The sequence below is a fragment of the Schistocerca cancellata genome, chromosome 3 (genome assembly GCF_023864275.1).
Source record: "Schistocerca cancellata isolate TAMUIC-IGC-003103 chromosome 3, iqSchCanc2.1, whole genome shotgun sequence".
NCBI lineage: Eukaryota > Metazoa > Arthropoda > Insecta > Orthoptera > Acrididae > Schistocerca > Schistocerca cancellata.
Genome location: NC_064628.1, coordinates 155,720,896 through 155,739,688, shown reverse-complemented (window position 1 = coordinate 155,739,688; position 18,793 = coordinate 155,720,896). Strand labels below are relative to the sequence as shown.

Below are 18,793 nucleotides of genomic sequence, written 5' to 3'. Positions count from 1 at the left end.
TTTAGGCCTAGAATGGCTTGCCTTGACAACCAAAGGAATCCTGTTATTGAAAGAAATGGCATCCCAGACCATCATTTCTGGCTGTTGAGCTGGGCAGATCCCTACAACCAGCTGGAGATTTTGATGATTTACCATGCCAGTTGGACAGAATTTGGCATCAAATCCCTCAGGAGAGCATTCAATAACTCTATTGATTAGTGCCAAGTCGAATAACCGCTTGCATAAGGGCCAGAGAAGGAACAACACATTATTGACTCGTTCAATTTGTGAATCTTTCTCTTCAATAAATCATCCATTTTTTCTGAAATTATAGACCTTTGTCTCTGCATATACATCACACCTACCAATTTCCATCCAATTTGGATAATACCTTCAAGGTGCATCATTTCTTTTATCTTAAAGTGTCATATACGGGATGTTTAAAGGAAAGTATCCTATATTCTTACAGAAGATAGTCTGATAAAAATAGAAAAAGTAGTATAAAGTGAGGTCCAGAAACAAATACTTGTATAGGATATTCTGTCCTTCGATAGCCACCTGTCTATCGATTCTACACAAGGTGCTGAATCTGATTACCAATTATCTTTACACATTCTCCTTCACAAAGAACGATGAACTCATGTAGACACTTGACTGTCCTTGGATCTGTTTACACCTGGAGAACAAATGTCCCGTGATGTATGCATGTTGTCAATGAGTGTGGAATACACCAGTGGCTTTAAATGTCCCCATAACCAGAGATCTAATGAGTTAAAGTCAGGTGAATGGAGAGACCAAGTTTCTGTACCTACTCAACCAATCTGTCACTCATTAAATATTTGTGTAAAATATTGCAGTAAAAGGCATAGAAAATGAGTTGTTGCACCACCATGCATGAAGCAGTTAAATTTTTTTTCAGGAAGAATAATGTTCTCCAATTGTCTGATAAATTTTTGAGCAGAACTGGTGAGGAAAAGTATCTGTTAATTATAAAATATATGCTGCTCCACGTCTGTCACCAAAAATTCCTGCCCACACATTGATGCTAAAGTGACTTGATGATTCTGTTTGATCATCCTCAAGGAATTGTATCTGTCCACACATGATTATTGTGGTAATTTATTATTCCACTAAGTGTGAATGCTTAAATAAAGTGCTAGGTGTGAACTGTGGTCTTCAGAGCTCCCTCTTAGAATCTGTTGGCAGAACTGTAATTGGGCATGGTGGTCTGTGGTCTAAGAACTTGCACACACTGTAAGAGCTAGGGATAAAGTAGCTACTTGTGCAGTAATGACCATATAAGACAGTTATTTATGCCTTCTTCACGTATTTATTTCATTATCATTCCCTACTCTTATTAACACTCACCTCTACAAATATGGCTTGTGGACTGTGTGTGAGCTCAACTGCAATCCATTACCCTTGTTGTGAATTGTCCTGCATAATCCACTGGAAAATCCTGGTAAACATATATTCCCCCCTACCCACAGACAGAATTTCACGACGAGGATATCTTCCCTATATCTGTCAATAAATTACTTTGGCTAAACCATAATGGGATATAACCTCTGCCATTTCACACATTCAATAATAGAACTTCATTTCAGTCATTATGGTGTTCACACTTCACAATATCACTAATCTTGTTTTGATGCCAGTATAACTTTAAAATGACATACGCAAAATGGCTGATGCAGGAGACACTTGTAAATACTGTATGAGGGAGCAGCATCACAGTCAGAGGATTAAGTAAAGAGGCAAACAAAACTAATAAGAAATTGAGCAACAGCTGAGCAGCTTACACTTCTTCTTGGGGAATACACTTAACAGCTTGTAGTACTGACTGTTCTCAACCCAAGTAAAAGGTCCCAAATGTCAGAAAATGTTTGTTTCTGTAGACATAGTTGTTAGACTATTTTTACTTGTTTTGACCATTACTATCTCTTGTGAGAATATGGAACCCTCTATAAACAACTTCATGGTAGACAGTATTGGTTTTTACAACACTGTTTAAATAAAGCCCAAATACTGTATTTTCTTCTTCTTCTTTCGATTTCGGCCATCTTTGGACCACGTTCAACAATTCACTTGCCCGGCTTTTTGATCTTTTTTTCTCTCTTCCCAATATTTCCTCATCATTTTCGAGTGGTTCCTCCTCCGCTCTTCCGACCATTTCCTGTTATTATTCTTTAGTTTCGTTTCTTCTGGAAAACACTTAATTTCGTTCACTATTTGTCTAAACTTTTCCCTGTCCCTGATTGACTCACGGGTGACATTAAAATAGGCCAAATCCTTTTTCACCATCTGTATCCATTTATTGTTGGTTTTTTCGTTCCTGTTACTATGTTCAAACACTTTTCTTGTTAGTCTGTTTCCATCCATCCTCGACAGGTGACCATAAAACGTTAGTCTGCGTTTACGCATTGCCTCACTCACTTTCTCAATAGTTTTGTATATTTCCTTATTACTCTTTAGCTTGTACTCTTCCCCAATCTTTCTCGGTCCTAATATTTTTCTCAAAATTTTCCTTTCTTTCTTTTCCATGTTTTCTATTTCCCCCTTTTTGTTAAGAGTTAGGCACTCCGATGCATACAGGCATTCTGGTCTAATGACAGTTTTATAATGTCTTAATTTAGCTTGAATCGAAATGTTTTTTTTGTTATATATGTCTTTGGTTTTTTGAAAAGCAAATTCCATTTTCCTTGCTCTCGCCTGGTTTGCACTCTTGTCTAAACCATTCACTTGAATTATTTCACCTAAATACTTAAATTTTTCTACTCTCTTAATATTGCCGTATTTAGTAATAAGATTTTTCTTGTTATTTCTATGATTAGACATATACACGGTTTTTTCAAATGAAATCTGCAGTCCAGCTCTGGCCGAAACTTCTTGTAGTTTCTCCAAGTAGTTCTGAGCTATTTCTTCGTTTTCTGTAATTATTGCCAGATCGTCTGCAAAAGCTAAACAGTCCACTTCTATTTTTTCTTTTTTTGTTCCAATTCTGATGTCATTCTTGGTGCCTTTGAGTTCTTCTTTCCATATTCTCAATATCTTTTCCAGTACGCAGTTGAAGAGGATTGGGGATAAACCATCACCTTGTCTAACACCTGTTTTAATTTCGAACTTCCTTGAAATTTCACCCATAAATTTAACTTTGGCCTTACTGTTTGTTAGCGTCTGTTTGATAATTTGAATTGTTTTCTTATCGACCCCAAATTCTTCCAATACTTTCAGTAATGTTTCTCTATCTACCGAGTCGTATGCTTTTTTGAAATCTACAAATACTATTGCAAATCTCTGGCCTCTTGAGATTCTGTAACGAATTAGTGTTTTCAGGTTAAATATTTGTTCAACACAGGATCTACCTTGTCTAAAACCTGCTTGATATTCACCTATTTTTTTATCCAGAACTGGCTCCACGATTTGAAGTAATTTCCTTGACAAAATTTTGTATCCTACTGGTAGTAGCGAGATCCCTCTATAATTATTAACATTCATCTTATCCCCCTTTTTGTGTAGTGGGTGTATCTATATTCAGACATTGAATCTGAATTTTTGAAAACAAAACATGTTTGCACAGTAAAACATTAGAAATTAAAGTTCCTGTACAGGAAAGCAAAAATTTAGAACATTTGGTTACCTTAGGCTCTCCTTGAGCAACAAGACGCGTCCGAACAACATCAAAAGGAAATGATACTAATGTAGCAAAGCATCCCGATGCTGCACCACAGGAAAAATGCAGTATGGCTCTGTGGTCACTGTATACTGTTGGAAAATATTTCCAACACTGACTTGTCAATGTTTCAAATGATATAAACTGTAACAAACAATTTCATTTAACAGTCTATTTCAGCAAAGAAAATATTTACCCCTTCATATTATTTCAAATGAAGAGCTTTCTGGAAAATACATCACTTTTATTTCTTCTTGTGAAATTGTGTAATATAATATACCTGAGCAACACCATACACAATAGAAAGGCACTGTGCTGGTATATGTCCTTTCCACAGAGCTGAAATGCCTTCTTCTTGGGCAATACACTTAACAGCTTGTAGTACACTCTTGTATTTTGAGCCTGCATACTTCTTGGATATTGGTTCTACTTGGAGCTGCAAATATTATATGTTGTACACTCAATTTGAAACCAAAGTGATTTTTAGTCTAAGTATAAATTCAGTAACTATCAGAGTAAATCATTTATTGTATCTGTGGCATTATTTGAAACTGCAATAGTAACACTGCATGTTCATAATTATACAAAACAAAAATGTTTTCAGTGCGGTTTATGACTATAACACCAAGTTTTAAGCATTCGGTTTGCAATCTTTAATTGTTTCATGTGAGTTTTGTTTCAATAAAAATACATGAAATTAAAAATTAAAAATACATTCACAGGAGAGCAATACTGAAGCTAAATGACACGTTTCATACACCAAGAAACATTAAGAAAGTAATGAGAAAAATGAGCAATATCATATGCAAATGACTTTGTGTATTTCATTTATTGTCATAAAATTACAAACTTAAAGATTAGACAATCACATTCAGAAGATGGGCTCCCTATAAAGAAATGCATAAAATTACAAGCTTAAAGATTAGACAATCACATTCAGAAGATGGACTCCCTTTAAAGAAATGCATTGCTACAAAGGTTCCTGAACACTGATATGCAGGTAATTTGTCAAGTCCAGTTAAACACCAATACCTTTATCAGCAATGGCTTGTCTGAGATGAATATGCAAAGTACAGTACCGGTATTCACAGTCTCTCAGAAATCCCCGGAAAAAAAACTGCTATAAGTATATCTGATAACTGGGAATACCAAAGAAACTCCATAAAGTGACAGACGCTAAAACTGAAGATTCTACTAACAATAGCCACATTGTTTCATGTGGCTGACTGTCATTTCATAATGATGAAAATAGTGGGTTCTGAGTTATGAAGTTCTGATGCAAGACTGCAGAAAAAGTCTTAATTTTGCTAATGGTATCATTACTTTTTACATACATATTACTGTGCTGGGCCTTTCAACACATTCAGTCTGCAGCTGGATTATGTGGTATCTTTCACTGCAGACTGCCTCATTATGGTGTTGCTATTATTCACTGTTATCCCTCCCCCCCCCCCCCCCCTTTCACCTCAGTTTTGTACATGTGAAAACTCATTCATTCAATTCAGTACAGTATATCATACAAATGAGACACAGAACATAATTAACTAAGCTAAATATACTACATTTGATACCTCTTGTGATCTCAGCTTGATAGGGATCACACATACTTGAATTCTGGCAAATATTTCACAATGGGCACAGAACTGTTACAGGAACATTTAATTCTGAAGCAGAACTGCAGTTTCTAAACATCTTATGAGTGCATTTAAATGTATACTGCTGTAATTTAATTTAGTAACAATTATTTAAATACTAATAGGTTAGATTTCATGTTGAGTTATTTATTTTAAAGTTTTTAAATGAAAGATACCTGAAATCTGATTTTCAAGACATCCAATGGCTGGCATAAAAATCTAGTTATTGCTCCACTGCCAGCACCTGCAATACTGTATTCAACACTATCCAATTTTGATTTTGATGACGGATCAAAGCCAACCATCGCAGGGTAGCATCTGTAAGAGACAGAAAAAAATATTTAAATCTCTACTGGCAAGAAGCAATTTATAATCCCCATTCTTTGAACAAGCCTCTGCCATGTGTTCTTTGATTCACATTATAAATAAAAATAACTCATAAAACATTTTTAGACTTGTAGCTTAACTTGATGAGTTACTCCACGATATGAACCAATATCAAATTTATGGAATGAAAGCAATGGAAGTAAGCCAGTTTGCCATGGAAAAAAGAGATGTATACAAAATTTTAGAATGTCTGGAGGAGATGCAAAAAACACTTTTCATGCAACAAAATTTTCTCTGGCACACTGTTTCCCCTGCTAGGAGTCCATGAAGGTTTCAATACTACTGACGTTCATAGATGGTGTTCAAACTGTCATTTGATGAATATTTAGAGTTGTTGCTGAGAATATTGTCTATTTACACATATGAGGGGCTCGGAGAGATATAGTCATAAGCCACAACTTTCACGAAATTGAGTTTTTCATGTTACGGCATTCTTAACAATGTCTTCTTCACAGCGTATTGAAAAAGTTCCATGTTACTGCAACAAATGACAGGCTATGACGGAGTGCAGTTCTATGCTGTGCCACTTGGTGGTAGTTTCAGAAGATACATAGTCACAATCCACGGCAAAATGGCAGGTGGGTCAGGAACGTCTGAAGCGTCTTCGGGTCTTCAACGCATATTTGACACAGACATAGGGGAAGTGAAGAGCTTTACCCTCTGGATCCTGACAGTGATGAATCTTGGCATCCATCGACCAGCAGTTCCAGCTCAGATGATGTTTCGGTAAGTATATAAAACGGTTTATTTCTGGTGATTAATTTCCTGTGGCTTGTGACGTTGTTTCTCTCAACATTGCCAATGCATTTGACAGCCATCCTGTGTGTCAAGGATGAAACTTGATGGGCCCATTTATATTACTGCTTAATGGTGCAATAATGTAGTTTCAAAGGCAAAAGATGTGTAAAACATATTTTCTCATTAATGTGATTTTAGCGAAATTTAATGCTTTGTGTGGCTTATGACTATATCTCACCCAAATTCTTAGACTATTTTGCTCTTCATATTATAGCTTGAAATAAGTAGAATAAATGAAGAATCACCCAAAAACCAAAGCCTTCACAGAAAAGAAAGCGAAATATTGATCAGTGGAAGATAAATACAGCAAAACGTCGACGAAATGCTGGTCAGCAGTATAAGTCTTTAAAAACCCACAAGACTGTTCAGGCTGCTACTATAGGAAGTCACTGTACTTGTTTAAATAAATGCTTCAAAAACTGCTTGGAGAGGAAGAAAACATTTTTCATTCATTTTGGGACATAGGAAACTTAAATTCCCAGAATACTTACCTGATGAGCTGTATGAAAATGGAACCGAAAAAGCGGAGGTTTGTTCACTATTTAAATACAAATGGTTTAATATTTTGTATACTTATTTCATTTTGTTATATTTGTCATAATTTCTTTCAAAGCTATCCAAAAAAAGACTTCCAAGAAAATAATATCCAGGGATGTTACATTTTCTTATAATGTGAGGGTAAAATCATGATCTGCAAAGAAGCTTTCCAGAGGGTTCATGGCTTACAGATACAAGCATGAAGAGTAAGGAATTTGCAACATCAAATGAAGCAGGGATTTGCAGTGCCAAAAGAAGATGGAAGAGGTTTGTATGTTACTCTGTACTTTAAGTTAGCGATGTACTCAAACTGAGTACTATACAAATATTTCTATTAGGAAGAGGATATAAGCTCATCTTTTTTTCTTTCAGGAAAACATGGAAACTACCCACATTAATTTCAAGACGAAGCTGTAGGAAGTATTAGAGAACTTCCCAAAGCCATACCGAAATATAACAGTCATTACAGTAGGCAACAGAACCCCAATAAAGTGTATCTGGATTGTGGTCTCACAACTGCTTCCTTATTTCAAGATAAATACTGAGAATATTGCAAGGAAAAGCAGGTTCCTGCAGTGTCTGAAAGTAAATTCAGAGAAATTTTCATATCTGAATTTAACATAGGCTTCAAACTACCAAAAAGTGACACCCGTTCAAAATGTGATGGATTTCTAATTGCAATAAATAACCCAGAATTAGGTGCAGGAGAAGTCAACAGAAAAGAAACAACAATATGAACTGCATCTCAAAAAGGCTGACAGAGGACAAAATACGATTGCGTCTTTAACTGCTCTGGCTAAAGAAAATTCGAAAGAGCATCATGTGATAGCAATGGACATGCAGCAAACGTTCCCCACACCTAAACTAACAATTGGTCCAGCATTTTACAAAAGGAAAATATGGACATACAACTATGGTATCCACGACTGTGGATCAAATAAGGTTTATATGTTTATGTGGAGCGAGAAAGTTGGATGACGGGGTTCAGATGAGGTCGGGAGCTGCTTATTGAAGTACTTGGAGATAACTAATCCTCAGACATAACATCTCCACATAATCACAGACAACTGCAAGGGTCAGGCAAAACAATTGGACCATTATTGCTTTGGAAAGGTCCCTTGTTGCTACCAAAAGATTTGATTCTGTCCAGCATTACTTCCCTGTGGTAGGTCACACCACGCTACCTTGCGATCGTGATTTTGGTCGCATTGAACGGTATGCAAGAAACAGACGTCCAATAGTGTACACTCCAGATGAATGGGCAGAAGTAATAAAATCTGAGAGTCCAAAACATTTCATTGTAACAAAAATGAAAAGAGAAGACTTCAAAAGTTTGGAAAGCCTCAAGACATTGATCTCAAAACGTACAGAATCCACGTCTGGAGATCCCCACCTTTTCAGTGAAGCTACTCAATTTAAGTTTGAGCCTGAAGATCCCTTCAAGCTAAGTGTAAAGCACTCTTATTCAGACGTAGGAGCTTTCATGTCAGTGGATATTCGTGTCAAATAGAAAGGAGGGCTAGTTGAACCAAATCCATATCAGCTGCCAATAAAGTAGAGAAAGCCACGACCAATTAACCAGAAAAAAATTGATAATGTACTGTCTCTTATGCCATACATACCTGCTGCAAATCAAGATTTCTTTCAGTAATGTATGGAAATAACGTGTACAATGATGAGGTAGAGGAACTTCCTTGATGTAACTATATCAATGAAAAAGTAATATCTGATATGTATATATTAATGTGTAAAAATTATATATTCTGCTTGTGTGCAAGAGTGGTTAAAATAAATCCTTACAAATTCATACTTTTTGTTTTAAACAATTTTTTGGGAGATATAGTCATAAGCCACCGCTGAATACATCTTAATTAGAAACATTCTAAAATTAATATTTTATAGTATGCAGAGAGTTGACAATTTAACAACATGCCTCGCAAGTATTAAGCAAGTGTTTGCAGTAGAAGTAAGGTTTCTATTTTGTATTAAACACTTTCAGACCTCCGTGGAACCTTAAACTCGCTGCATCTCAAAACTAGTTCGATGTAGCTTATGACTATATCTCTCCGACCCCTTCATATGCACAACTGATTGCTCAAAACAACCAGATGTTTCACAAATAATGACTGTAGCTCCCATCAGACAGGTAACCAGCTATTCTGGAGTGTGTATTGGTGTCTTGTACATTAAACAGTTCACCTTCCTCCACAAAAAGAACACTGTAGGAGTGAGGTCATGAGAATCTAATGGCCTTAGCACTGGTACCATTCAGTCAATATTTTCTCCGTTATGTTTTATTGGAAGGCATCAGCTAAACTCACTCCTATGGATTTATTTTTGTATGGGCAGATGAAGTAGTTGGTGTACAAGATGCCAATGGACACTTAAGAATAACTGGTTGCTCGTTTGACTGAGCTGCAGCCATTATTCATGTAACACCTGGTTGTTTTAGCGTTTTAAAAAATCATTGGCAAGCACATGCCAGTTGTACATAATGTAAGTGGGTAACATTTTCAGCACCATCTCTAAAGCAATATTCATCACATGCCACTATGAGCACCATCTCTGAACATCAATAGCATCAAAACCCTTGTGGAACTCTAGAGGAGAAATGGTGCACTGGTGATACTTCTGTCACATAGAAAAATCCTCTTCTTCTTCTTCATCTCGGACAGTTTCCAGCCACTGGCTGGGTCTGTCGGGAACACAAGCCTCTCCATCTCTGTCTTTCCACCATTCCCCCTTCTTCCACCTTCGTCCAGTTCTCTCCTCTTCTCATCACACATTCCTTCACTCCCTTCACCCATCTATCCCTTGGTCTTCCTCTGGGCCTCTTCCCCTCCAGTTGCAGATCAAACATCCTCTTTGGAATTCTTCCCTCATCCATTCTCTTCATGTGTCCATACCACTGCAGTCTTGATTTTTCTATCCTGTCCTGTACTGGTTCCTCCTTTAGTCTTTCCCTCACATACACATTTCGCAATCTGTCTCGTCTTGTTACACCCAACCTGCTCCTCTGGAACTTCATTTCACTAGCCTGTATTCTACTTTTGTCACTTTCGTGCATTACCCATAGAAAAATCCTCTAAACATTCTAAAATTTTATATCACCTATGTCAACAATGTCTACATTGTAAATTAAGATTTGTTTGCACACATCAATAATTTTGGTGTATGTCCACCATTCCAACATTCTAATGATATAGAAATTGACTTTGAGAGTAGTGGCAATGAGCATCTGTCTAGCAGATAGTTCTGCCAGCAGTGGGCATGACACCAGTTGTCATGGCAAACAAGTCACATACGACCCCATTGGACTGCTACAGCAAATAAATACCCAGCCCAACGACTGGATCAGCAGTTCATATCCTGTTGCTAAAGCACGAGTATGCAGATTTGCAAATACTGCTGTTACCTTCCTCTCTGGGCCTGGACTTTGATTTTGGAACTCCTTCTGAGTGTCATTCTGACTTTTCTCATTGATAATGATATAGGCTCATGTTGCTTGTGATTACAATATTTACTCCCTACAGTGTTTCCAGCCATTGACTTAAGGTTGATTTTTGTTTTCACATGCTACATGGTTCACTGCAGTGGTCTTCCTAATATCTGTCAGGCTACAGTTTAAAATCTAAAACAAGGAACTCGAAGCCTGCAAGTTATTAGTGCATCGTGAACGCTAAGTTTATTGAATTGCAGCAGCACTAAATGGTGCTGCATGTTACTACAGAAAGAACATCCCAATCAAGTGCACAGAAAAATGAGAGAATGTTCAGCCAACAGATCAACATCACTACATCGGCATTGTCAGTACTTACATTTCTGGCATTTGTAACTTGGAATACATATCTCCAATGATTTCAAATGTTTAACAAAGCTAGAAATATCTCACTCATGTTCAGTTTACCTTGCTAACGGTCACCTTCTACTCTGCATCTCCATCTACATACACACTCCACAAGCCACTGTACAGTGCATGGTGGAGGCTCCCTGCATCACCACTAGTCATTTCCTTTACTGTTCCACTCTAAAATAGAATGAGGGAAAAACAAGTCTCTATACACCTCCATAAAAGCGCTAATCTTTCTAATGTTATCTTCATGGTCCTTAGGTGAAAATTATGTTTGCAGCAGTAGGATCTTTTTGCAGTCAACCTCAAATGCAGTATCTCTAAATTTTCTCAATATTACTCCTTAAAAAGTATGTTGTCTTTTTTCCAGGGATTCCCATTTGAGTTCTCAAACCATACTTGCATGTCGTTCAAATCTACTGGTAATAAATCCAGCAGCTTGCCTCCAAACCGCATTGATGTCTTCCTTTAATCTGACATGATGCAGATTCCAAACACGTGAGTGACACTCAACAATGGGTCACACTAGTGGCCTGTATGCAGTCTCCTTCACAGATGAACCACACTCTCCTAAAATTCTCCCAATAAACCAAAGTCAAGCATTCACCTTCCTTGCTACAATCCTTACATTCTCATTTCATTTTATATTGCTTTGCAACATTATGCCTGGATATTTAATCAAAGTGACAGTGTCAAGCAGTACACTACTAATAATGTACTCAAACATCGTGGGTTTGTTTTCCCTACTCATCTGCATTAACTCACATTTTTTACCTTTAGAGCTAGCTGCCATTCATCACACCAACTACAAATTTTGTCTAAGTCATCTTATATCATCCTACAGTCACTCAATGACAACACCTTCTCATACACCACAGGATCAACAGACTGCTGCTTATGCTGTCCTCCAGATCATTTATGTATGTAGAAAATAACAGTGGTCCTATCACATTTCCTGGGCCACTTCTGACAATACCCTTATCTCTGAAGAACACTCGCCGTCGAGGATCACGTACTGGGTTCTGTTACTTACAAGTCTTTGAGCCACTTAAATAACTAGGAAACGAATCCTTATGCTTGTACCTTTGTTGACAGTAGGCAGTGTGGCACCTTGTCAAATTCTTTACAGAAATCCAGGAATATGGAATCACCTGTTGCTGTTCACAGGATATCGTGTAAGAAAAGGGCAAGTTGAGTTTTGCAGGAGTGATGCTTTCTGAAAATGTGCTGATTTGGGGACAGAAGCTTTTCCCTCTCAAGGAAATTTATAACATTCAGACTGAGAATAAGTTCAATGATTCTGCAGCAATACTAATGTTAAAGATATTGGTCTGTGATTATGCAGGTCCATCCTTTTATCCTTCTTATATACGGGAGTCATCTGCACTTTTTCCAGTCACATGGGACTTTGCGCTGGGCGATAAATGTGAGCTAAGTAAGGGTGCAGTGCTGTACTATACTCTTCATAAAACCGAACTGGGATTGATCAGGACCAGGTGACATATGTTTTTATCTCTTTCAGTTGTTCCTCTACACCAGTGATGCTTGTTACTATGTCCTCCATATGGAAATGCATGTGACGATCAAACAATGGTATGTTTGTATGATTCCTCTGCATGAACACTTTCTTAAATGCGGAAATTAAAACTCCGGCTTTACTTTTGCTATCTTTTACTGCCATGCCGAACTGGCCAACAAGTGCCTGAATAAAAGCCTTAGATCTACTTTATGATTTTACGTAGGACCAGAATTTTCTCAAGTTTCAGGCAAGATCTTTTGCTAAAGTATGACGGTGGCAGTTGTTGCAGGCTTTGTGCATCAATTTTGTTACAGACACATACATTTCTATTAATTTTCACCTGTTATCATTTGTGTGTTCTCTTTTGAACAGAGAGTGCACTAGTCTCTGCTTCCTCAGTATTTTTCTAATTTCATTATTAATCCACAATGGCTCTTTTCCGTCCTTAATCCATGTTTTGGAACATGCTTCTCCAGAGTAAGATTTATAATCCATTTAAACTTTACCTTTAATTCCTCTATGTTCATCATACTGGAACTAAATGATGTCAATTCATTGTCCCAGTGGGATGCCAACAACTATCTACCTGCTCTTTCTAGCACAAATGCTCTTCTGGCCTTCTTGACTGACTTATTAACTTCAGTAATCAAAATCACTATGATGAAATCATGGTCATTTATCTGTCTCTAAACTGATGCTGTTGATTAGGTCAAGCCCTTTTGTAGCTACAAGGTCTAAAATATTTCCATTGCATTTGAGCTGTTGACCTAGATGCTCAAGACATTTTTCAGAAAATGTATTCAACAGAACTTAGCAAGACTGTCTGTCACATTTTCAAGCTGGCTTGCTCATAGAAGCTAGTAACTTGTTGTTTAACATCTTGTGTAATCTGCTGTCTATTGATTTCATGATGAAAATGCATGTAGTGATTGTTAGACTAGGTTTCAACCAATGTCAGAAGAAAGTGAACCAGCTGTAGAAATCCTGATTGGCCAACCAACAGCAGTTTTTTGTGTTCGTAGTATAGTACACCTTATGCAGAATCTTTAATTCAGGAAGTCATTGTCCATTTAGCTCCTAACCAGGAAGTTCTGCCAAGCACACTTAGAAAGTCTGATCCTTGTTTAAGTGAGGTTACTCACAGAGTTCAGTTACTTGAAGCTGTGTCAGTGGTACAATATATTTTCAATGTTAATTTCTCAGCTGTAAAAAGTGCACCTGACTTTAACTTTGGTGTAGTCAAATTGAAGCCTAAATGATGTCATTTCTTCAAGTCAACTGATGTCAGGACAACAAAAAAGTTTGTATTGAAGCTCAAAATAAAAAGTAAAAAATTACCTGGGAGATAATAAGGAATGAGACTGGTGACACCCATTCAAATATTACCCAAGACATTTTGTAAATATTGAAAATAACATTGTATGAGAAAAAAAGATAGCGGCAGCAATCTTCAATGAGCATTTTTAAATGTTAAGTAAGTAAGGTGCAAATGGCTCTTTAAAAAAAAAAAAAAGGCCAACACATTACTGGAAGAACATTTTCTTGGTCCATTTTAACAGATACATGCAGTGCATACAGCCACCATAACAGTAAAAGATCAATATGTGTAGACAATAATATTTTCACTGCACTCTAAAACTGTATTGTAATCAATTAAGTAAAATTCTGTTCTATATATGGCACACCTCCGTGACTCAAGTTGTTTCCGCTGTATACTGAAATTTGCAAATGTGATACCATACTAGATCACAAAAACAGTGATGCTACAGATGTAACAAATTATCATCCTGTCTTCCTTTTGACAGAATTATCTGAAGTCTTGAAAAATTGCCACATGCTGGGATTGTGAAGCAGCTTGACAGATTCAACATTCTTAGTAAAGACCAATTTGGATTTCAAAAAGGTGTTTCTACAACCAAAGCCATATGTTCATTCACAAATGATGTTCAGAAACGCCTAGACAAGAAGATATTGTTGGCTGGTATATTCTGTGGCATGTCAAAAGCTTTTGATTGTGCAAGCAGATAATATGTCTTCAGGAAGCATGCAACTCACTATGAAATCAGAGGACAAGTGGTAATTGGTTGTATTACCTACTGTGTAGACAGCAAAAAGTAGTTAAATACAAACAACAAATCAAGAGAGAGGTAGATTCTGACAGAAAAACAATATGTTATGGAATCTGATAAGGATGTGCCCTTCGTTCCCTACTATTTTTCAAACTAGGGCTGTTCAAAAAATTCTGGAACATTTGTAATTTCCCACCAACAATGTCTTGGAGCAAAATGTGGTTGGCATCCACACACATGCCTGTATCTAATGTGTAACTGCCAGAAGTTTCATTGTTGTATCTCTCTTAGTTATTGTTCAATGTTGTATTGAGTAGAAAGTTGTGACACATAGTTTGTGAATTTTGAGATGGCAGAGTTAAAGGAGCAACACATCTGCATTAAATTTTGCGTGAAACTCAAGAAAACCTTTACAGACACACACCAAATGATGCAGAAAGATTACAGTGATGAGTGCTTAAGCCGTATTTGGTGTTATGAATGGCCAGTTGGAAGTTAAAGATGACCTTCATTCAGGATTACCTTTGCCATCTATCAATGATATTCATTTCAGAAATGTCTATGCAACTGTGTGTGCCAATTGAAGACTGGCTATCTGAGGGATTGCATTTCAGTTGGTTGGTGTCATGAAATCCAGACACAGCATGTTGGGATGCATTGTATTGCTGCCAAGTTCATCCCATGGCTAATGAGTCAAGATTATTTCATCATGAATTTGTGCCATGGGGACAGACTGTTAACTGACCTGTGAGAAAATGTGAGGAGGAAATGGCCCGAAATGTGCTGAGACAATTCATAGCTCTTACATCACAATAATGCACCTGCACATTCATCCCTGTTGGTGTGTGACTACTGCACAAAAAGTGAAATCACTGTGCTGCCTCATCCTCTATACTCTGCAGACCTGCTTCCTGAGGACTTTTTTTTATTTCCAAAGCTGAAAACTCCATTGACGGGATGAAGATTTGCAATGATAGGTGAGATGAAAAAAAATTTGTAGACAGCACTTCACAAGAGGCATACCAAGACTGCTTCCAGAAGTGGAAACAGTGTTGGAAGTGGTGTATCAATTGTGGAGGAGAGTATTTCGAAGGTGACCATGCATAATAAGTAAAAGGTAAACACAGAAAAATTTGAGCACAAAGTAATGGAATTTTTTGAACAGACCTCATACACGAGGTGATATCTAAAAGTTCCCAAAATTTGAATTTTGTGTGCAAATGGTTATGAGTACACAGAACTACCACTGGGCATATCCCAGTGCATCCTTCTTGAACCAGTATGACAAGTAGCTATGTAATAAGTGGTTTGGTTAGTTGCTGAGAATATCTTCATTGTCATATTACTATGAGTACATGGGTTTTGTGTTGGATGACATGAAAAGGCAGCATGTCTGTACAAAGTGTTTCAAAAACTAGAACGCAGACTGATGACAACTGCTACATCCAGCCAGACTGCCATCACACCAGAAAATGAGGGTCTGATTCTGCAAGATCATAGACAAACCATCCAAGACCTTATCAGTGCCATGTGAGTAAGTAATGTGAACATATTCTGTCAGAAGCATTGAACAACAACCCCCCCCCCCCCCCCCTGGTTAGGTAGCCTGAGTTCTGTTATGATGCTATAAGATTTTTAAGGGAGTACATGAGGAAAAAAACATAAAGAAGTGATTAACTAATGATTGGGTACCTTACCATGGTAATACACAACTGTATGCAGCCTTCATTATGCGGGAATTTTCGACTAAATACAAAATGACAGTTGTTCCCCATCCACTGTACTCACCAGACTTAGCTCAGTGTGAGTTCCTCCTCTTTCCCACAATGAAAACACAGTTTAAGGGATGATGATATGATAATGTGGAAGAGATTCAAGTTTAGACACAGAGGGTATTAAACATGCTAGAAAAAAACTTCTAGGGTGCATTTTAAAAGTGGCATAAATATTGTGACCAGTGCATTCACTCCCAAAAGTACTGGTTTGAAAACGATGGTGCAGAATTAGATCTAGGTAAGACAAAATATTTCATGAAAACAATTTTGAAACATTTAGATACCACCTCATACATAAACGATCTATCTGCCTTTGTCCTTCATCAAAGCAAACAACTTACCAATGTTTGCCAAAGATATGAGCACTGCGATTGACTACAAAATATCCATCTCCATAAAACTAATGTTATCCAGTTGCTTCAGATATTCTAAAGTGATTCACACAATATTCACTAGCAGTAGGCCTCAGCAAAATCAAGGATATCCTGTTCCATTCCAATCACAAAACCCTACTAGGGCTTATGACACACAAATGTCAGGAGATATAGAGTGTATATCATTCAAAGTTCTTAGGCATTCAAATAGATAACAGGTTTAGTGTGGAATATCACAACTTAAAAATCTTGGAAGGGATGAGCTCAGCAGTATCAGAAATCAGGATAATTTCTAGTACAGGAGATATCAGTATCTCAGAGTCTGCCAATTTGGGTCATTCTGATACAGATTTTTTATTGTTTCCCTCGGTCAGTTCAGGCAAATGCCAGGATGGTTCCTTCAGTAAGGCCATGTCCAACCACCTGTCTCATCCTCTTAAAGAATTCTTATACAATGGTCAACAGCTGCTACGAAATAACTGTCACTTGCTAAGAAACAACTGCTAGTTGCTACAGAAAGATCAATAATTGCTATGGAACACCTGATCAATGATAGCAAAAGCAAATATATTGAGCAGTACATGTTAACTGTAGCGAAACCTGTGCACGATCATTCTGTATGCATTTGACAATTCATGCAGTGTGGTGTTTGACAAAGGTTGTTGTGGAACCAATTAGTACGACAAACTGTATGGTATAGCCACATGTCTACAGGAAATCATTTGTGTGCTTATGATTGTGGACGAGCAGTTGGATGCCTCCAAGTTGGTCAAAGTGTCACTACTGTGGTCACAGTAATGGGCATGACCAAAAGTGTCATCTTGCAATTAAAAAAGGCTGCTAAAGGTGTAAAAGCAATGAGAAAGCATGCTGGTCGTCAAAGATGGATCACCACACCACAAGAGGATCACTGCGTAGCCCTAGTGGCGAAAAGGAATAGACATCTCACTCCTAGGCCGATTGCTAAAGACTTCACAACCACTACCATATCTCTGCCAGAACTATTTAAAAGTGGTTAAATCAGGCTGGTTTGCTTGCTCAGAAACCTGTTAAATGCGTCCCACTTCAACCATACCATTGCCAAGAAAGAGTTTGTCAGTGTAGGTAGCATTTTGGTTGGTGTCAGCAATAGTGGTCCACCGTGATGTTCTCCAACAAATCCCACTTCACTGTTGCATTATGCACAATGGGCAAACACCACCGCATATCTTCGTGTGAAGTACAATTACAGAGCACAGTGGTATTGCAGGGGGATTATTCTGGATTATGTACATCTGTTTATGGGTACGGTAGGTCTTGACTTTTTGTTTATGGATGACAATGTCCACCGATCCAGGGCCACTGGGGTTTCGGACACACTGTAAAGTGAAGATATTGAAAGTATGGAATGGCCTGCATACTGCCCAGACCTAAACCTATGATTACACCTGGGATGCTTTTATCAAACGTATTACTCACTGAACACCCCCCCCTCCCCAAACCATGCAGGAATCAAAACTGCCTTGACATAGGAATGGGACAATATCCCCAGAGGAATCCTCAGCAGTTTTGTAGCCAGCATGAATAATAGATATAAAATGTGTGTTAGTGCTGAGGAGATGATGATGATGTTTGGTTTGTGGGGCGCTCAACTGCGTGGTTATCAGCGCCCATACAATTTCCCAACCTTTGCTCAGTCCAATTTCGCCACTTTCCTGGATGATGATGAAATGATGAGGACAACACAAACACCCAGTCATCTCGAGGCAGGTGAAAATCCCTGACCCCGCCGGGAATCGAACCCGGGACCCCGTGCTCGGGAAGCGAGAACGCTACCGCGAGACCACGAGCGGCGGACGATAGTGCTGAGGAGAGTCTATTGCTTGCTGAGAGTTTGATATTGACCTTTATGTTGGGAGACTGACCTGTTTCAAATATTGAGGTTATTTATGTCTGTTATCCTGCTTTCCCGTGTGGTGAAATATGTACCATGTTTCATAATAAATATACCACTCTATGTCTATTACACATGTACTGTGTTTCATGTTGTCCGTCATAGCCTGTGATTGTTCTTGTCCAACAGTGTCTCTGTTTCTTAGCAATTGTCAAACAGTGTATATTCTGTGTGTATGTGTGTCTTTTCAGCTATTTATTTTTGCAGTATTATGATGACAAATCTTATATTATTGTAAGATGATCCTTGGCTGCATGGATGGATG

At 37.8% G+C, this 18,793-nt stretch overlaps 1 protein-coding gene across 3 annotated transcripts in view; it reads right to left on the bottom strand.

Moving 5' to 3' along the window:
* The window catches only part of LOC126174777 (mitochondrial thiamine pyrophosphate carrier-like), a 76,236-nt gene that overhangs the window by 41,378 nt on the left and 16,065 nt on the right, over positions 1–18,793 (bottom strand). For all 3 annotated transcript variants that reach the window (XM_049921120.1, XM_049921119.1, XM_049921121.1), the window contains exons 2-4: positions 5,463–5,604; positions 3,933–4,088; positions 3,620–3,796 (exon numbers count right to left, since the gene is read on the bottom strand). In XM_049921120.1, coding sequence (XP_049777077.1) covers positions 3,620–3,796; positions 3,933–4,088; positions 5,463–5,591 — 462 coding nt within the window. In that variant the 5' untranslated portion in view covers positions 5,592–5,604. The remainder of the gene's footprint in view (positions 1–3,619; positions 3,797–3,932; positions 4,089–5,462; positions 5,605–18,793) is intronic.